A 22,255-nucleotide genomic window follows, 5' to 3' on the forward strand; every position below is an offset into this window, starting at 1 on the left:
CTTTTATTTTAATTAAAATATATTTTGAAATTTTAAAATCCGCTTTTGTTTAATAACAATATTTTTTTTCATTAAGGGTGTTTTAGGGGATAATTTAAATTAAGACTGCTTATACCTTATAAACGATAAAGAAGTGCAAATATTTCATTCTGTATCTACACACATTTTTTCAATAAATATTTTAAGTAAGATTTGTACATCTTAGTCAATTTATTTAATATCTTTCTTTAGCAAAACATATATATTTTCAAATTTATAAATTGATTTAAATCAATATGCGTATGAAGTCTTGATAGAAATCTGACTTTCTGTGCCTTAAAGTAAATGAAATTCAAAAATACTATATTGCGATACATCGCTATATCGCGATGCAAAACTGACGATATATCACGATATATAATTTCTAATATCGCCCAGTCCTACTTGCAATATAATGACATTTATCCATATATTCTTATTAACCTTTCATTTTAAATTAGAAACATTACATGAACATAGGAATTCATATCAAAAATATCTTATAAGCAAGACTATTACATTAAATGACGTGACAACAGTAATACATTAATTATAGGATAAAAACAAACTACCTAAAACAGACTTTTTTTTTCATTATTAATGATGTCATCAAACCAAATATTGGGAGCTTCTTTTGAGAGGATAAGTTAAATTTCTGTTAACCTTTAACAAGCTAAGTGGCACTAGAAAATGGGGAAGACCTCCACTCAGACAGCTCGATGATGCTTAGAATGTTGATGTTACACCATTAAAAGTTACTAAAACAAGCATCTGGCAGACTGTTGTAAAATACTTGTAGGAATAACCTTGGCCTGCACAGGACTAAAGTGCCAAGAAAATGTGAATTAAAAAAACTTACCTCATTATAGCAGGGTAAACTGGATTTAGAAGAATGATGATCACACAGAACAGATGTAGGCCCGAAATCAATCAATGACAAGGAAGCAAATATTTCTCCTATTTCATATCTGCAAAAATAGACAAAACATGTTTTGTACTTTTAATTTAAATAATTGTTTTTACAGTAAATAAAAAAAAAGTTTTAAGTAACAAATAGAAATAATGTGTTTCTAACTGGTGATGGTATTCAGATCATTACAAAGAGCTACGAACTATTATTCATTTAAAAACAACATATTGATTAAAGAACTATAAAATATATATATAATACCCTTCAGGAGACATAACCATAACTTTGCATGTGTTCATTTGACGTTTACCATGTTTCTTATCAACCTGAAAATATTTTTTTCATTTTAAGACAAAGCAGAGATTTTAAACTAATACAATAAATTATATTTTAAAGGTATAAAAGACTATTACGCATTCATTACTTGACAAAATCATTTATTTGTTTTTATAAACTTATTTTGCATTTTTATATATACTTACCACGTGACTAAGAGATGGCGCATCTAAAACTTGAAACAAATTTATTCTAGCAGTTCCTACAAGTTGCTCTTGACCATCCTTTTTTCTGTGCAGAATTTCCAAAATAAGAGGAGTCCTAAAATTGACAGGGATCAATCATAACTATTTATTACAGTGGGTGATCAGTTAACGAACAGATCGGTTAACGAACAAATCGGTTAACGAACACTTTCACGAAAGTTTTTTGTGTTCGGATAACGAACACATATTCGGATAATGAACAAAACGAATTCTAACGAACACGTTTCGGCCTGAAGAAAAATTAATATTAAACATTTGTTATTATTTTGTATACAAAATAAGATCACTGAAAGGAGAAATGGTTAAAGCATGCTTAGTATTAATAATTACTTAATGAAACTTGAATTAACAATGAATTTAAAAGTCATTCAAAAATTATTATTATGAGGAGCTGAAGGAGTAACGAAAATCTCATCTGCGAAACTAAGAAATGCTATCCTTAAAAAAAGGAGAGGTTGCTTTTAGTTTGGATAAATGAACGGGAAATGAAACTAGTATGCCAATCACTCAAGAGAAGGCTAGAGAAATTTTTGAGAAATTGAAAGAACAAACTCCAGGTTCATCATCCGAGGAGTTAGAATTCAAGGCTACCACTGGCTGGTTTACAAAGTTTAAAAGAAGGTCTGGAATTAAACATGCATTAATGCGTGGTGGGTCTGCTAGTGCAGATAAAGAAGAAGCTGAGAAGTACTGTCTCAAATTTCAAGAATTCATTGAAACAGAAGGATATTGTCCACAACAAATATTTAATTGTGATGAAACTGATTTGTTTTGGAAGCGCATGCCGAACCGTACCTACATCACGAAAGATGAGAAAAGTGTGCCTGGGCATAAACCTATGAAAGATCGATTGACGTTACTTCTGGGAACTAACGCTAGTGGTGATATGAAGCTTAAACCACTTCTCGTTTACCACTCTGAGAATCCCAGAGCATTAAAAACAAATTCCATAATTAAGAGCATATTGCCAGTAATGTGGAGATCGAATCAGAGGGCATGGGCCATGCAGTATCTTTTTCAAAGAATGGCTATTTAAAGTTTGTACCCTGAGCATCAAGGACTACCTTGATGCCGATGACTTGCCGTTGAAAGCACTGCTGCTATTGGACAATGCACCAGGACACCCAAAGGATCTTGAAGATAATTTGTTGACAGACAGTTCAGTTTTTACCTCCGAATACGACTTCTTCAGCCGATGGATCAGGAGGTTATTGCGGCTTTCAAGAAATTGTACACTCGTGCGCTGTTTCGTTGGTGTTTTGAAGCAAGCTAATTCTCCTCAACAATGACTTAAAAAAGTTTTGGAAAGAAAATTTTGACATTCTTGAAGCTATTCGTATCATTCAAAAGGCGTGGTCAGAAGTCACACAGCGACAGTTGATTTCTGCTTGGCGGAAGCTGTGTCCATCCTTCGTTCAAGGAGACGGAGGTGATCAGGGAGATGCCCCTGAAATTATGGATGAAATTTTGACAACTGCTAGCGATCTGGAAGTGGAGGTGAACGAGGATGATATAGAAGAGCTCATAATGGGACATGAAGATGAACTGACGACAGAAGAACTCTAAGAAATTTTGAATGAAGAACACCAAGAAACACAGCGAAATGTGTCTCCATCTGAACAAGAGGAAGATGAAAGAGGACCAATGCCGACATCTGCCATTAAAGATCTTTTGAAATAGTGGGAGGATGTCAGAGCAATGGTCTTAGAATGGCACCCAAACCAATCTGATGTCAGTAGGGTTGAGGATCTTTACAACGACAATGCTATTAATTACTTCCGGAAAATCCTGAAAAAGAGAGAAAAGCAATCGACATTGGACATGTTCTTCAATGCCCCATAAGCAAAAAATGAAAAGGACTGATTAATATGCAAGTTTATATGTATGTTTTATTTCTAAAAAAACTTACTAAGAAATCACTCATTTTTTAAAATGTAATTTTTAGGGTCTCCTGAACGAATTAATCGATTTCACATAGAAGTCTATGGTGAATCGATGATCGGTTAACGAACAATTCGGATAGCGAACATAGTCTTGGAACGGATTATGTTCGTTAACCGATCACCCACTGTTTAAGATTTATCACAATTTTTTGTCTATTAATTCAAACAAAGAATGCAACAATAAATTAGTTACATTTTGATTATTTTTTAATATTTCTCAAAATAAAACTCTTGGATGATATTTAATATAACTGATGAAAAACTTGGCAAATACTGCTAAAAAATTAGTATAACAAAACATATACTCAATAATGGATATATTATTTTTAAAATTTAAAAAGAAACTAAAAATACATATCTTAGGCAAAATCTCTGCAAGGGTCAGAAATGATTAATTAAAATAAATAGAACAGGAGAAATGATGTCATAATGAATAATGAAATTATTAAGATTCACCTTAGTGATTTTCCTTTTTTATTTAATTTTATTTTCTTTTTTTCCCTTCTTTTCTTCTGACTTAGTTTATTTAGATTATGCATAACTGCCAACATGGGTGGGAAAAAATCCAGCAGATTTTACGAAATAACATACATTTCATGATAATTGTTGAATAATGTACCAAATATTTCACACATGGGGAATTTTAGAGATTTTTATAGTCATCAAAATAGAAAAACTGCAATATTTTCCACTTGTGATTGACATTAAATATACTTGAAATCTTATTAATAGGCATTTAATTCACCAAAGACAGTTAAAAGATTTTTTTAAAAATTAATTTAAAAAGAGAGTTCTGAATAAAAATAAACTGAACATTTCAGAACAAAAAAAGTTCTGAACTGATTTCTATAAATGAGGTTCACTTCATTATGTATTAATATACTAGCAATAATCAGTACTGACAGCTATGATTATGTTACCTTAATAAAGTAACATTGCTGAAGTTTAGCACAATATAAATGTTTCTGGTGATAGCGCCATTAGACACATTTAACCAATCACTAGTCAAGTACATAAAGTAATAGATATATAATTGTATGCATTTTGCAGCCCAATTATAATGAAAGAATATACCATTTGATTGATCAATGTTCATAAAAGCATGTATGGAGATAAATTGAGACATTTGTAGAATACTGATGTATTTATATTAATTATCTGGTCATGTTTTATCATTCTAAACATAGAGGTTCTTTAATAAAAAAGTTTTTTTTTAAAAAAAATAACTGCCTAAGACAATACAGTGGTTACAAAACTCTTTAAAGAGCATATTTCCAGAATATCAGCTATCACTTATATATCCAATATCACTTCTTTATCCAGTATACTAATTTTTAATAAAAAAAAACCTTTGTAAACAACATTAAAAACATTATTGCTATGAGGAAGTTGCAACTTCAAAAAACTATCACTATGCAATTTAAAAATCTCTGTTGCAATAGATGTCATTATGTTTTCAAGCAATGGTTTATGTTTTCAAGTATCTGGAATCAGCTATAACGCACAAAATATAATTAATATAACACATTTTAGATCTCTGAATCTCATGTTAGCGACTGTGATCCCTGCAACTAAAATAATTTAAAAAGGCTTTACCTATGATTACAGTGAAGTAAAATATTTAATATATATATATATATATATATATATATATATATATATATATATATATATATATATATATATATATATATATATATATATATACACACTCTGATCTATGTTTTTCCTTTTCTTTTACCTACACTATTTCATGTCATTGAATTTCTCCTACTATAGACATCTAGAGAAAATCAGCTAATTCTTTTATTTGGTAAGAAACTATGACTTGCCAAAGAGAAAATTTAATGATATTGTACTTATCAAATGATAAAAAATTAGGAAATCGGAAATTAAAAACTTCAGAAAAACATGTGTTAAAAATTATCAAAAAATAAATCAAAATAGTTAAGAACTACAAAAAAAAGCAACACACTAACAGTTTCTAATTTATGATTCAATACCTTTAATACTTACTCCCAAAATGTAGACTTCAACATAGAAAATGTGGTGGCAAAATTAAAAGAACAGTACCCATGTGGGATACTGACTTCCCGTTTTGGATGAACTTCAACATCGGGATGAGTTATCATTGATGAAGTTGTACCAAAAAATGGATACGAGTACCTAAAAAAACACAGAATCAATTTAAATATGCTCTAAAGTTTTAAATTACTTAAAGAAAATTTATTGAGCCAATATAAAGCAGAAAATAAAATAAAAATTCTAAAATATAAAATAATTTCTGCTATGGAACAAAGAATAGAAATTTAATGAAACTATCTATTAATAAGTGTCATGTTTCATGAAGTATTATTTGCAGTATTTATTTCAACTAACGTACATTCAAGAGGATTTTACACTATTATGAAAAATAATAAATGTTTAATGGATTTCTATCATTCTATAATGAAAATTGTCAAAAACTGATGTTTAACAATGATATTTTACAAGACATGATTTTAACATACATTACTAATATTAATTAACTCCCAAAATTATGAACAAAAACTCTGTTTTTCTATTTATATTGATATTTCTCTTTCATTATAACATTTGAAGTATGAAGTATTACCCACCTAATAAAAAGATTGATCGGATGAGCTAATCTTGTAGCTTGAAAATTTGATAGATCCAATGAAAATGAAAAATGACGAGCATTGCTGTCATCCTTAATAGGTAAAGAATTGGGTGGACTACTTAAAATATTATCTCTAACTTCAGGTGGGCTATTGTCAGAGGAGTGGTTACATGAACCAGGATTTGAACCATTAATTAAGCTAGCATTTCTGCTCCTCAATCCATATGAATCTGCAATACACATTAATTTTAACAACATAGTTCATTAATAAATTTAACAAATAATTTCATAGAAAATTAGGTTCAATATTACAATATTAATGCTTTTCGTACCAAAAAAAAAAACATAATATTTTACTAAAAAAGTTAATTTACATGTTCTGTACTTTATGTGTAAATTCAGAATTATTCAATATCACCCGAAGAAAATTCTAATATTTTGTATATGATATCTTCACAACATGATAAAATAATCATAACAATATTTTTTATTTAATGCAATACTAATTCCTAATATAAGAAGCCTCTTAAGGGTTGCTGCTAAGTTTATAAAAATGTTTGTTAAAATAATTGATCAAGACAATTATTTTTATATTTTGTCAAGCCAGATCGATTTTACTAGCACAGATTATATAGGTAATAAAATATTAAAATGATATTTAAAAATAATGAATGAAAAAAATACCACAACCAAAACAAAATTAAATAAATTTGCAGTTTATAATATATGAAGTTGAAAAAAATATACGTCAGGAAATATGAAATGGTATTATTCGAGTATACCATAACAAAAATTAGATAAAAATGCAAAAATTGTTTTTTCAAGCAAAATTTAGAATAGAATAGAATATTAGAAAAAAAAGAGAAACAAATACAGTGAAACCTCAGTTAAGCAGACACTTTTGGGACCAAAAAAATGGTCCTTGTACGATAATTGTCCATTTCTTAGGGGCGATTGTGACAAAGTGAAAAACCCTGAAAATTTTATGTTCAAAAAATCGTTATAAATTTTTCATGTATGAAAAATTTATATCTTTATATCGATTTTCGAACTGGACTATACAATAGTCAGGAAGCTGACCTCACATCAGAAAGGTCCTGGAAACCGATCCTGGACAAGGCATGGATATTAACAAAAAGAATAGAGGAAAAAATTTGATATATATATAGATGATTTTAGATGCAACAACAAAGAAATTAATACGTTTTCCTATTTACACATACATTCAAGTTAGTATCACTGAATAGATGCTTTTAATGCTATGTCAATTCCACAATTGGCTTCAATTATAAGGTTTACTCTCCCTCACTTGATAGGAAATGTGGCAAAACCTCTTTGAAGATTAACCTCTCATGATAAACAGGAAGAAAAAAAAGAAGTAACACTTCTCTGTAAGGCATCAGGCCCTATGAAATTTTTACATTGACAACTGATCATCTGTCAAGTGTCTGAATAAATGCTTCACTTATATGAGCACGTACCTGACTAGATACGTCTCTTTTTTCTTCTTTTTTTAAACTCAGCTGTGTTAAAAATAAGTGTTTAATTGATTAGAAGATAATGCTTCACTTATATGAGCACGTACCTGACTAGATACGTCTCTTTCTTCTTCTTTTTTTAAACTCAGCTGTGTTAAAAATAAGTGTTTAATTGATTAGAAGATAGGAATTTTCAGTGCAGAAGAGGGAGCAAGAGCATTAATGCGTAATTTGAACTTATGGGGTCCCTTAACCTGTGTCATCCAAATGAAATAATCTAAAGATGCTAGAAAATAATCTAAAGATAAAGATAAAAAGAAAGGTGACAGGAGAATGATTTCTTAATTGTAAAATAGCTTGACAATATGTTTAGTTACATATAAGGTAGGAGATAGAAAATAATGCTTTGGGGTATAAATGATTGTCCACGCTCGGTTATGGGAGTGTCCGCTTCTCAGAGAGGGTACATAATTATTTTTTCATTGAAGATTTCTCGGGAATTAAAAATATGTCATTGATGAGAGGTTTCTGTTTTGTAAGAGTGTCTGTAATGTGAGGTTTCACTTCAATATAAATAAGCAAACCCTAATAACATAACCAAGATAGAATTTTTTTCTTTAAAAAAAAACATTCTTACTATCACTCATATTATTGTGATTCGTTTGGACTTCGTCAATTTTAGGACAAAACGTTTTCTGAACGAAACTAGAATTTTCATGTGGATTGCTGACTCTAAAAAGGGACTGTACTTGAGTTTTTTCTCGTGACACAGAATTATCAACTGCAGAAATTTTATCTTGCTTGTGTTGATGAGCATCTCTTTCCTTCTGATGAAAGAGAAAATAATTGTAACAAAAACATTTATATTGTTCAATTATATTAAGTAAATTACATACAGGATTATTGTACGTAAATAATATTGAGAATATCTGTAAAGTCATATATAGAGGACACAAAACAGTCTATGTAACTCTCACACACTAAAGCAAGTGTAGAATCAAATTTTATTCAATTAAAATCAATCGGACACCCAAATGAGAATATATATTATAACAGTTTTAATACAATGATCTTTGCTTTAACTTCAGATATGGAGCAAGAAAAATAAGGTCATAATATTATTATACTAAAAAAGCAACTGAACACAAATAATAGTCAAAATGAATATTTAAACTGTTACAATTTTAAAAAAATAGTTAATAAGTCGCAAAATAAGTTAATAAATCAATGAGCATAATGCAGCTTCTCACAGATAAATAACAGAAAAAACTGCATATTATGATAAAAGGAAGATTCACCAGAAAGAATATCACACTATAAATGGTTACATCCTTAATATAGTATTTTTCTGATTTTTTGCAGCAATTTAGTTAATTTTTGAATAAATACCTATTAAATTAAAAAGCTTCAGAACAGCAAAAGTTAAGATCTATCAAACTAATCAAGAAGATTGCATTATCCAGGGGTGATTGCGAGTCTAAGTCAAAATTCCAGAACATTTCCTGAGTTCCGAAAAAAAAAGAATTAGCAAAAAATTAGAAAAAAAATTAAACAAGGTTTCTTTTCCTTTTTCTCAATATTTCTTAGTTTACTTAAAATATATTCAAAATTTTACACATACCTATACCATTAACACATACTTATGATGACCTGGAGAAGTAATTAAAATTTACAAATGTATCTTTCTTTTTTGAGTTAATGATTATAGAAATTATTTACTGATAAAATATGAATATTAATCATGAATATAAGCTTATAAAGTATCTCTCTGGCTCCGCCTTACAAACAAACAAAATAAACTGTGTTTTTAAGTTCCACCTTTGAAAATTTGATTTCCGGAAACTTCTGTGATCAATGATTTTTTGAAACGCCTGGACCTTCAATCTCCGGATCACTGTTAGTGAAAAATACGGAAATACGGATTTTTTCAGGAGCACATTCAGCCCTGATTATCCTAACCTATCATGTTATTTATTTCCATAAAACATTAGGTTTCAAATATTTTAATTATAACACATAATGAACTTTTAGAAATGCTATAAATATGTAAAAACAACTTTTAAAAAATGAAAGAATAATGTATGCCAGACAATGTACCAAAGAAATAAGGGAAAAAAACTCAGTATGGAAATAGAATGCAAGATAAGTACAGTCGAACTCGTTTATAACGAGCACAAAGGGACCGTAACATGTACTCGTTAAATCCGAGTGCTCGTAATAAACGGGTCCTTAAGACAGGCGTGCAACCAGAAGAGGGGGGGGGGCTTGGGAGGTCAAATGATTGAGTTTACTTAAAATTTAATTAATACTTACTTTAATCACATTAATTAATTTAATTAAATACTTTTCTTTATTTAATGACAACTTACCCCCTACCCTCGCATTTCTTTATCATTTTGAAAAAAAGATAAGACAGAAAGACTAGAAAGATGAGAAAAAAGATTGCAAGACAGAAAAATATTGCTCGCTAAAACTGGGTCTTGCTCGTTAAAAGCAACTTCCAGACGAGCCAACCTGGGAAAATGAAAAAAGAGGAGGCTTTTGTAAGGAAGAGAAAAATGATCACGCAAGAGTTAAACATGCAAAATAAGACACAAAAATTTTAAAAACAACACTTTTGTCTTAAAAGAGACTTTATTTAGTACATAATTAATAATTCAAATAGTCATTCATATTGTTAAAATTACATATCAAAATTAAACAACTGTCAATATTAATATCTATAATGTTAAATAGTAACAAGAAAATTCACTTAGTTAACCATAAATTGATTCAAGCTAGTGATCATTTATTATAAATAAATAAATAAATGGGCTAAACCATCTGTTATTTTTAAAAAATATAATAAATAAAAGTTTAGGAAACTAAATCAATACCTTTCTTTAAATGAAAAATTAGAAACTTCATTTTTAATTAAAAATATTTTAGATTAAAGATCAAAATTTTTAAGGAATTATAAAATAAAAACTAATAAATAAAATTTTAATTATTATTATTATTATGATTGACAGTGGCTGTTTTAGCTCTTTTTAAAAATTCATCATCAAACTTCTGCTTATAACAGGGTTCAGAAATTCTAGATTTAACAGTGATTAAGTTTTCCAAGTTTTTTACTGACATTGAAGATCTAAACTGTGTGTGAGCTTTGGTTACTAAACTGAAAATGCGCTCACACTCAGCATTGCTATGGGGAATTGCCAAAATTGATAGCATAAATTTAGACAACATAGCATATTTATTTTCAAATACAACAGATAATTTTGCCCATTTAGAATCCATCCGCTCTTCAGACTGAACACAATCAATAGATTCTAGTTGCAAAGAGCTAAATTGGGACTGCAAACTGTCCAACACTGAATCTTTATCACCCCCTAAGATTTGCAACAACTGAGGAAATCTATTAATAAAAAATCTAATGCTGGAAAAAGATGTAGTTTCCACATTGTCTAGATTTGCAACTTCTGCATTAATAACGACCTCATCATTATAAGGAAATTTTTGTCGCATGTAGTCACAAACCTTTACAAAATATTTCCTAACATCGCAACAAAAAGAATCTTTGTCTTTTCCTTTCAAAGTCTCAACAATAGATAAAGTGGAATGTCCAATTACTAGGTCACAATCATCTTTCTGGTTCTCTCGAAGATAAAAGTTGACATCCAATAAAGAGCTTTTGGATTGACTTTTTACTATATTGGGTAGCATAAATTTAGATAAAATATCCTTGAAAAGGTTATTCATTAACTGCCCCATGACATGAATTTTGGGAATGTTACTCTGCAATTGCAAATTTAGGTTTTCAAATAGTGGAACTATAAATAGCAAGAAGTGTACAAAGGCTTTATTTAGGTCTGAAGACAAAAACATGAAGATTCTTTCTTCTCTGGAAAGAATTTCATTCTTTGCTGAAAAGTCCTCTACCTTTGGTTTTTTTGATGGAGGAGGCATAACGTTGTCATCTTCTCTTTTTTTTATTATCTTTCTTGCTTCATTGTGAGAGAGGTTACTCTTCTTCTTTGGAATGACATAATTGGGAAGGGCAACACTTGGAGTGCTCTTCACTTCTTCTTTAAAAAAAGAAGTTAGCGGCTCCCATTGCTGTAAAACTCTGGACAGACAACGTCCAACAGATAACCATCGAGTGCCTACATGTTTCAATATTTTACGTACCTCCGTACTATGTAATTCTTGGAATTTCTTAAGACGCTCCTTGCGCTTAACACTTTTTTCCAAATAAAAAAATATATCCACAATATATTCTTCGATATTTATTGGCAAGCACTTTGCCCCTTTTTCAGCTGCCAAATTTAAAAGATGGCATAAGCATCCTTGCACAAATAAGTCTGGAATGTCTTTAGTAAGCATTCCTGCCACTCCATTTTTTTTCCCTGTCATCACAGGAGCATTATCCACACCTAAAGCTAAGCAATTTGCTAAAGGTATTTCATTAGAAGTCAAAGTATCTAAAATGAGTTTAGATATATTTACACCAGTGGCATCTCCCTCCAAAGCAGGCACAGATATCAAACATGAGTCAATCAGTGTTTTCTTCTCATCATAGAAAGTAGCAACAATTGGAAACAATTTGCTGTCACCCTTGTTGCTTCCATCAGTAGAAATGGAAAACACGTTGCTTTTTAGCAGATTAGTAATTTCCAATTTGTTGGATCTTGCCATTTCTCCAACAATCGCTGTTGTTTTTGTTCTTGCACAGCTATACTCCTTGGCAATCTTGCTGTCTGGGAACATATTCCGCATTAGGGGACCAACATGGTCGGCAACATTGATGGGAATATTATGTTCCACAATAAATGATGTGAAGAGCGCCTCTGCGCGGATTGCAGAATTATCATTTTTTTTCCACAGAAAAATCAATTTTTTTATTCTCTGTGCGTATCCTCTGATTATCGACATGTTTCTGTCTCGAAACATGAGCGGATATGTCGCCTTTGCCTTTATGCATTATTGAAAAATCCACTGAACAAAACGTGCAGAAGGCATAATTTGATCCTTTTTTAGAAGGAATGATTCCTGGAAATTCTTCCGAATAAGATTGGTTAAAAGAAGTTAAATACTTCTTATTAACTTTTTTCGCCGCCATAATATATATCCACGCAGAAAACTGACTTAAGAAGTCATAAAAATCAACGCTCGTGCATAAAAACAAACTCCGATTCCAAGTTGCTGATATTGACTTCTCTTCACTTCACAGTACAACGAAAGAGATCCGAAAATAATTTCTCAGTGTATACAACGAACTCTCTTGCTTCCAAAAGCAGCCAATCGCAAAGCAGTTTTCACAAAGAGCAGCCTGACTCAGCACTTATTCTACTAATAGCAGACGCAGAAAGGAAAGGTGAAATAGCGCTCTTGATTGGCCGATGAACGTCACCACTCAGGCCACGCCCAGCTCTGAATTGCGTCAGAGCTGGGCGTGGCCAGAGTGGTGACGCAATTGAGACGGATATGGAAGAAAATTTCGTTCAGCGTGATAAAACCGGAGATTTTCGAGAAAATCCCGGTGGAGGAAATAACTTGCAAAAACCCGGAGTCTCCGGCCAAAAGCCGGAGAGTTGGCACGTCTGAACTTCTGTTCCATAGATTTAACATTGATCCAACCAAAAATTCTCATTTCCCTCGTTAAATCCGAGTTCTCGTTAAATCCGAGCTCGTTATAAAAGAGTTCGACTGTAATACATATGTGAATTTATAAATAAATCAATTACTTTCATGAATATATATTACTCTCATGAATAACAGTAAAGAGTTAGAAAATAAAAATAATAACAAGCCTGTAATTACAAAAAAAAAAAGTAAAGTTTGAAAAATAATGTTGAAGTTCATTTTATCTACAACACAACTTAATGAATTTGTTAAAATGCTACCTTATGAGAGGAAAAATATCAAAATTAATCTAACGATTTACAGCGAGTTATAGTTCTTTAAACACAATAATTATGTTGCTTATACATATATAGCATTTGAAATTTTTTTAAATTATCTTAGAAAAAGGGAATGTTATTAATAAAGTTTAAATCATAAGATTTAATACATAAAAATAATTAACATAAGCAAGAAATACTTAGATGGCAAAACTAACCATTTCAGTTGGTCAACTTTCAGAGCTTAACAAAATATTGATGAATGAATAATCCCTTAGAAAACTTGAACAATCTTATATACTAGCAGTTGACATCAATGTTTATATTCCAGGTTTTAAGTTTTATTTGTTTAGTTTTTTTATGCATTTTTAAAAATATACAATGCAAAAAGTTTATCTTTTGATACCTCTAAAAACAAGATGAAAAAAATTAAAAAGAAAAGTGCTAATTTTAGAAAGAATCACATGTCTTTACTACACATAAACACATTAAATAAACTCAATCATTTTATGCATAAAAATAACCCTCAAAATTTAAAAGAACATGAAAAATTACTAAATTACTTTAATAGATTGCAAGACAACTGAAACCCTAATAAATGGTGAAAGATCATCGCCTCCGACTCGAGATGTGTTTTCCAATGGATTGATCTGAAAAAGGATATAAAAAAACATTCTAAAAAAGACTTGAAAAATTAAGAATTAAAAAAAAAAACTTTACACTCATTGTGAAAACTAGTACAAGTTAATGAAGTTTAAAAAATAATGTGGTTACTAAAAACATTTCCTTACCCGAACACTACCTTCGATACAAAGTGGTTCTTCATCTTTATCTCTATCTTTAACGGTAGAGAGAAGACCCAAAGGAATTTGCCCAGAACCCAAAGAAATATCACCACAACAAAGTATGACCTATGAAAAATTACACAAATATTGGCACGATAATCATATGCAAGTAATTCTCACTTAGAATATTGTTTACAACTAAAAATTTATAAAAATGAAACTTTTTTAGTGGCTCATATACCAAAATAACCTAATTTATTATACAAGATTTTAAAAAATTTTCAATGGGCTAAATTTAAAAAAAACAAAACAAATGTGGTTAAAATAATAAAAAAAGTAGAATTGTAAGTTTTTAATTTCCTCCATCTGTATTGCTTACTCTTTAACGTCAAATAATTAAGAGCATAGGTTACAACACTTTTTATTGATAGAAAATGAATTTGTCACACTAAAAAAGAAAAAAAAACAAGAATCCAGATTTTTAAGGAATATTTCTTGTTAATAACCGGGACATAGCAAATTTTTTAATCTATATTAATTATGATTTTGTTGGCTAATAAAAATAGACACACAAAGAAAAATATAAAAAATGTACATAGAAGTTAGCACAAAGAAAAATTAACATTATTCTGATTATTAGATATAATGTTTCACAGCATTTATCCAGGCTGGCCTTGAAAAGCAGATTTATGGTTCAGTAAACAATAATTCAGTTAATAAATAGAAAAAATATTTACTGGAAAGATTATAATTTTTTTCCCAAGTTCAGAGGTTTTAGTAAAGAAATAGACAACTTGAAAGCACATGAAAGAATATTAAAATATATTACAAGGTCAAATATATAAATTCAGGAATAAAAGGGAAAAATTGCAACATTACAAAGAATGAAAATGATATGCAGACATCAAAAATAATCAAATGTTCAAATGGTTTTTTTAAAAGAAAGTTAATCGTGATTTTGTATATTGATTATGTGCTATTAATAATTTTGCAAGTAAGAAAAAAAAGATGTTTTTATTTAATTAAAAATTATAAGTTTATTAACATTTTCTTCTGGAAAAAAGTTCCCACTCTTCTCAATATAAAGACACTAAAGAACACTTATGTACAAAAAAACAAACTAGTTCACTTTTTTAAATTTTTCAACAAAAAGAAAAAAAAGAAAAAACCATTAAGCACTTATCACAAAGCTATAAAATTTCAGATTTAAAAAACACTGACTTCCAAACGTCTCAATGAAGCTCTCATAAAATTATAATAAATAAAACGAGATTTCCATATCTTTATCTGTGGCAGAATTATTACAAAATCTTGGCAACTTCCTTAGTCACAAAAAGGAAGCAACTCAAAGAATTACCTCGTAGCCACCCCCAGGTAAACCTCTATATGTTTCCCCCCCCCCCATTAAAATCAATTTGGCGCAACAGATCAGGATACGGAAACAATAAAACATTCAACTTTATAGAACTAATTAGGTTAGTTATCAAGAAATCCAAAAAGTTATTTACTTCTAAACTTGGGTGCTGCTCAAAATATTGTGATAAAATTTCAGATGAACTAGATATTTGAACAGTTGCTCGTTCAGCAAGAAATTCTGGTTCATTGAGACTAGAAAACTTCTCTGTAGTAACATCATTGTCAAACAGAGAATAATAAAAAAAGAATCCTTTGGAAGATTTTAACATGGCAGGTGGGGAGAGCTGAAAAGAATTAAGACAATTATAATGTAAGTAATAAAAGAAAAAAGATTAAAATCCGATTTTTTTTTTGTTGTTACGGAATGATTATACTAAAACAGCTATAATACTAAAAACATAATAAAACAGTTCTATTAATCAAAAAAGTTTAAAAGCAGAAAAACAGGATTCATTACATTTACATACACAACATTACATTAATTCAAAAATTAAAATTGCATTTGATCTTTTCCAATTCTTTAAACTAATTTTTTTTTCTTTTTAAATAAGACATTTAACAAAAAAGAAATCAAGTAATAAAAATTTAATACATTTCTGTTATTGGCCTCACATTTATAAATATTGGCCCACATACCTAAATATTGGCCTCATACATACATATGCACACATTTATAAATATTGGCCTCACATTATATAACATTTCAAAAATATTATCTTGACAAAAACCATGTAAAAATATATACTTTAATTTCACTAAAAGATTTTTGATCATTGCATACCAGCAAACTTTTACATATTTTGCGTAAAATTTCATTTTTACATTTAAAGTTGTAGTAAAATGTATGCTTGCTATTCATTCTTGGCATTTATAAATTAAATTCAAAATGATTTTGACCACCACTATATTTAAATAAATTCCACATATATATACATATATATATATAAATGTATAATCATCTTTTTTTAGTGGGTTTAAGCTTACGCCAAATACAAAATACATTTTCGCACATGAATGTAATTTACTTTTAATCTAATTACCACTGGGGGTAAATAATCTTTGGAGAGATTACAAGTTGGCAGGTATATCACTGTAAACTTTAAATTCATTCAGGCAGATTCACAAGCAGGTTGTTTTAATTATTATGCATTTGTAATAAATAAAAATGTCACATAAATATTATCTGTGTATTGTAAAAATAAACATTAATCAAGATATACCTATACAATTTATCCATCCAAGAAAGCCTGGACTTAGTCCACAGAGTCGCAACTATTTCAAGCACTGATCGATTTTAAAAATGTAATTTTGATTAACAAAAATTAATTATTAGCACAATTAAAAATTAGCACAAGATTTACCTTATTTAGATTTGCTGCATACGATAAAGTAATGGAGAAAGTAAACTTTTCATTGCACAACTGAGAAGGTCCAATTTGATAAAATCCAGCTTGAGCAAGAAGTACTGGCTCCAAATGGGGATTAGAGCTGGGTACATTAATAGGAATTTTGGTTGGAGGTTGCCTTGGAGAGGGTCTAGAACTAATACTCTGTTTTTTGAAGACATTTCTGTCTTGATTCAAGGAATTTCTCCTATAACTGTGGGTTGATGATGGAGTTTGAGGTTCTTCAACAGACTTTTCAAGAGATAAAGACATCATAACTTCAGGTTTCTCTTTCTGATATTTAGAATTGAGTAATGGATACCACTTTGGTGTCTAAAAAAATATTTCACTGCTTAATCTAAAAGCACGAAACATATTTAATTTGAAAAAGATATGTAAATTTTCCGGAAATCGCAAATTTTTACCACGAAGTTTACTAAATTTTTATAAAAACCAAATAACAAATGAGCACAATGCATAAATTCATTTTTGTGGTTATGAGTATGAGTGTATGTATAAATAAATTTCTTGAATCAAGTTGCTATGTTTTAAATATAAATAAAAAAAAATTAATAAAAAAAAAAGATTTTTCTTTCTTTTTTAAGAAATGGGTCTGATCATCAAGCTTCAAACGATAAAAAGCTGGCAAATATACCTATTAACATCATATCTAAAACTACTGAATTATGTTCTGAGAAAAAAATTGCAGTACCAGAAGAAAAATTTCTGGAGTAATTTTTTTTCTTTCTACATAAACTAATTTTAAATACTAATTAACTAATTTTATGTGGTTAAACTAAGCAGATACATTGCACAAAACTTTTCATACTTAAACAGAGAAGAGTAGCTGCAGAACAGAATATTGGTTTAAAATACTTCTCTCTCACTTTTTTAAGCATTTATATTATACAATTTTCTATTACCAAATTCAACATTATACTTAGAGGAAAAAATTAACATACTTTAGCAACCTGACTATGATAATAATAATATAATATAGTCCTTTTCGTTTTGGAAAAAATTAGTCATTTTCTTTTTGGAAAATATTTCATTCTTATTTCGTCTTTACATTTTTTTCTTTGATCGACTCATTTAAAAAAAAAAAATAAACATTTTTCTAAGTGTGGTAATTTATCCAAAGGTGGTAATTGAGTGACCATCTAAAAAAGGATTAATGTTAACTCATTAAATGCTAATTAACATTCTTCAATAATTTGGATTTATCTGTAATTTTTATCTTTAGTTTAACTACAATTTAATCAAACACGTATAGAAGATTACCTCCAGTTTCTCTTGTGCCAAGCGTATATCAAGAACCATATAACCAATAGTTTCTTTTTTGGTTAAATCCAAATCCACAGCATACCATTGTAATTTTATAGGTGATCTTTGAAGCCTATGCATTTGCAGACCTTTTTTATCAACTTCCCATCCCAATTCTGTATTGAAAAAAGGACGCATAACATGGTTTACAGGATCAGTCGACATAACTTCTCCATCGAATTTAGCATCAACAACCAAATACTTGTCATGGCGGTTAGGAAAATTTTTTCCTGTAATTATAAAAAATTTTTTGAAGAAAGAGAATTCCTTTAATTTTAAATAAAATAATTTAGAACAAATCATTAATAAAAGTAATTTTTTTTTGTCTAATGAATATAATAATGTAGTTGAAACATAAATAAAATGTCATTTCTTCAATAAAAATAAATTCAAATAGTGTAATGCGAATGGCCATTTGCATTATACTATTAAAATGGTAATAAAACGTACAAAGTTATCTAAATTTTTAATTATATCAAAGCTCTAAGATAATACAAATATAGATATAATACATACATAAATGAATTCACATACCTTCTAAAACAGTAACCACAATAACATAATTCAAGTTCATGATGAATATTCTCTTCAAGAAAATACTATGCACCTAATGAAACATCAATTTTTCATTAGAATAACAAAATATAAAACCTGCTACAAAATTACTTTTTATATGAGATTGAATAAATTGCACATTGATAAACAGTCTGGAAATTTACAGTGATTACTAACATTATTTACTTTACATACCATGCATAGAAAAATAGTTATCTAACTAAATTTTGTGATTTTAAAATTTTTTTTAACATTCAGTTTAATTGACCCTGATATTTTAAATAAACATTAATATATAATTTTAAAAATTTATTAAGCATCATTGTGTTTTTTTTTAAAAATTGCATAGCAATATCTAAATTAAATTACAAAGAAAAATTTTAAATTAAGCCATTATATCTGTAACAAAATGTATTAAATCTGTAACAAAATCTTTGTAACAATATCTGTAACAAAATGCTATGCTGAAAATAAAACATTCGCCAACTCCATGTTCTGATTGTTTTTAGTTAATGTAATCATTAATATATTCAAAATAAAAATTTATATATAAAAGTAGTATGCATTTGATTTTTTATTTTATACAAAAATTTTGAAATAGAACATTAAAAATTATGTTGTTTGACATAATTCAAAAGTCATCCAGCATAATGAGTATGAAATAAAAATCTATAAGAGAATAGCATTTGATTATGTAAATAATAAGAGTTTTATGCACTTAAACACCATAAAATTAATATAGCAATCATAAATAAGGTACCAGAATATATTAAAGACAACTTCATATTAGTAACCTCTAAACTATTATTTCTGGAAATATAGCAAAAGTTTCTTCTTTAATGAGCTAGAAACTAGCAATTCATTACCTGAAAATTTGAAAATTACCCATTACTACTACTAATACACTCAAAAAACGCTTTAGAAATCAACAAAATAAATTATTTACATAGCAATCTTTAATTCAATCAAAAATAAATAAAAGGAATAAATTTATGTCAAAAGAAAATGTTAATTCTAAATAAATGCTTCTATAACACCAATAGCATTGCTTAATTTTTTCAGATTAAATTAAATAATAAATAAAGATGGATAAACTTCAGACCAACGTCTTAAAGTAAAAGCAAACATAAGCTTTATTTAACTTTCTTTTTTTTAAAAAAATAACTCAAGATTTAATAGTTTAAAAATAATAAGAAAACTGTAAAAAAATATTTAAACAAAAATTTTAAAAAAAATCGAACTTAAAAAACCAACCAAAGAAATGTTTACTTAAGTAAAACACTTTTTTAATTATTTGTGGGAAGAAATGCACTTTTGAAACATCTTTAGACCATCTTTTATTTACTTAAAACAATACCTACAGTTGTAATGAGTAATGGTCAAATTAAATACATAAAGAGTGTAAAATTAAATGCAACTTTTGTTTCATCTATTTTTTTTTTTTTTTCCTTTTTGAAAATAAAATCTACTAAAGATTTATTGGTTGAAAAATACTGATTACCTAAAAAATTATTAAACGAACATGCGCTGAAAGAGTTTTAAAAAAAATTACTTAACTTTTTATTTAAAAAAAATTTAACGTTTTAACTAACAGACGCACTTCTTTTTTAAATAATGCAAACTTTGTCTTAATTTCCCCAAAAATAGAAACGAATTAAATAAATGCAGGCTTTGTTTTAAAACTGATATTAAGCATAAAATATACTAGTAATTGCGAAAAGTGAATGTTTCCATTAATTAATAAATTTTCACAATATATTTTTTTCTTTTCATAAAAATGGGTGTGAAAAAATAAAACCTGGAAAGACTCCCGAATATATTTACCACTGAGATATTTTTAAAAGTACATTATAAGATCTTAATGCATATTTTAACATCCATTCATTTTTCTTTAATTAAAATATAAACAATCTGCAAAATTGAAACATCACGTAAATAATTTGTTACCCGAAAGTCTTTATCAGCCCCTCAGCGTCTTAATGCATATACATCTGCATATGATTTTAATACATATGAATGCAGTCACTGGAAGTTGGATTAAATTATTTTTAAAATGTCACTGGTTCAAAATCTCAAATTTCAGACATAATGTAATTTATGAGTCCTCGATAAATACTATATTCATCAATAAATGAGTAGAGAGAAATAGATAAATTAATTTTACCACATTTACTTAAGGAGAATGTAAACATAGAGTTATATCTGAATTTGGCATTTATAGATGGAATAACAAAATATGAATTACCGTTAAGGATTAACCAGGTAAGCCTAAAATATTCAGCCATAGCATCAATTATTGCAAGTGCAATAAAATTTGTATTCTATACACATGTTTAATGACTACTATTTTTTAGTAAATTTGAGGAAAATAAAGTGTCACATTATTTATAAAACAATCTAAACTAGAAAATGCTGGAGTAAATAAAAGAATTTTCACACAAAATACGATTAAAATTTCGATTAAAAGTATGTCAAATAACATGCGATTACGATTACTATGGATGTTTCTAATTATAGTTATAGAATTTTTTTAAGCCTCATTTGCACTGAACAAAATTTACGTAGTTGAGGAGAATGAGAACCTGCTTGTCACAACAGATTTTACAACAGACACATATGTTTTTACAACACACACATTGTCACATATTTAAAAACTGTAGTCTTGGGCTTTCGAGCCTCCCAACAAATGAACGTCTTTCCCCCAGCAATTTGCTTGTGAAAGCATTTCGAACGTTTGAATTGTATGTCTTTAACTTTGGGATTGAATTAGATTTCTGAATTTAAAGGTCCCGCAGTGGACTGATCGCTAAGACACGGTTCCCAGCAGATCACCGAAGTCAAGCATCACTGGCTGCGGTCGGTGTGCGAGTGGGTGACCACTTGGATCAGTCTGCGTAGGGACCGAGGGTGTGCGGTATTGGTCCTCGTTAAACTGTGCTACCGTAAAGTGCTCGACTTCGCGCGTAGGTCATCGGGCTACCGAAGCGGGGGTGGCATCTCCTCCACAGAGGATCAAAATTGTGATGGCATGTCTTCGGATCATCCTCCGGGATGTTTCCCAGACCGTCACCAATAGCCCATTGTGCAGCTCTAGTGCGACGTAAATTAACAACAACAATCTGAATTTAAAGATAATTCACGCAATCTCAGCACTTAAATACGCTACCTGGGCAGAAGACCGGTTGCATGGATCGACCTCTATTCCATTCCTCTCCTCTTTGTATCAGTTGTATATGATACTACAATATTTTCCCGTTTCTTAATATTTTCCGTATTTAATTGTCACAAATATTTTTTCAAATTTTCATGACTCTTTCTTTTATGTCCAAAGTGGCTTACAGTTTCCCAACTTAAAAGTTTTTAATCTATTTGAAAATCAATTCAGAAACTAACGTATT

At 29.0% G+C, this 22,255-nt stretch overlaps 1 protein-coding gene across 5 annotated transcripts in view; it reads right to left on the minus strand.

Annotated features, from left to right (window-relative positions):
* Positions 1 to 21,345, minus strand: part of LOC107456077 (centrosomal protein of 120 kDa) — a 33,983-nt gene extending 12,638 nt beyond the window's left edge. The window contains exons 1-14 of one of the 5 annotated variants that reach the window (XM_087152089.1): positions 21,103 to 21,303; positions 19,618 to 19,723; positions 18,837 to 18,909; positions 18,261 to 18,532; positions 16,956 to 17,312; positions 15,687 to 15,878; positions 14,185 to 14,304; positions 13,957 to 14,043; positions 8,149 to 8,338; positions 6,032 to 6,263; positions 5,430 to 5,579; positions 1,411 to 1,525; positions 1,190 to 1,254; positions 878 to 986 (exon numbers count right to left, since the gene is read on the minus strand). In XM_087152089.1, the coding sequence (XP_087008215.1) occupies positions 878 to 986; positions 1,190 to 1,254; positions 1,411 to 1,525; positions 5,430 to 5,579; positions 6,032 to 6,263; positions 8,149 to 8,338; positions 13,957 to 14,043; positions 14,185 to 14,304; positions 15,687 to 15,878; positions 16,956 to 17,312; positions 18,261 to 18,532; positions 18,837 to 18,876 (1,929 nt within the window). In that variant the 5' untranslated portion in view covers positions 18,877 to 18,909; positions 19,618 to 19,723; positions 21,103 to 21,303. Of the gene's footprint in view, positions 1 to 877; positions 987 to 1,189; positions 1,255 to 1,410; positions 1,526 to 5,429; positions 5,580 to 6,031; positions 6,264 to 8,148; positions 8,339 to 13,956; positions 14,044 to 14,184; positions 14,305 to 15,686; positions 15,879 to 16,955; positions 17,338 to 18,260; positions 18,533 to 18,836; positions 18,910 to 19,617; positions 19,724 to 21,102 lie in introns of those variants that run through there. The other 4 variants (XM_087152088.1, XM_087152090.1, XM_087152091.1 and 1 more) reach the window with 4 other exon arrangements.
* Between the last annotated feature and the right edge of the window lie 910 nt (positions 21,346 to 22,255).

Source organism: Parasteatoda tepidariorum, chromosome 9 (assembly GCF_982258835.1).
Source record: "Parasteatoda tepidariorum strain Cologne lab strain chromosome 9, Ptep-v5.0, whole genome shotgun sequence".
NCBI lineage: Eukaryota > Metazoa > Arthropoda > Arachnida > Araneae > Theridiidae > Parasteatoda > Parasteatoda tepidariorum.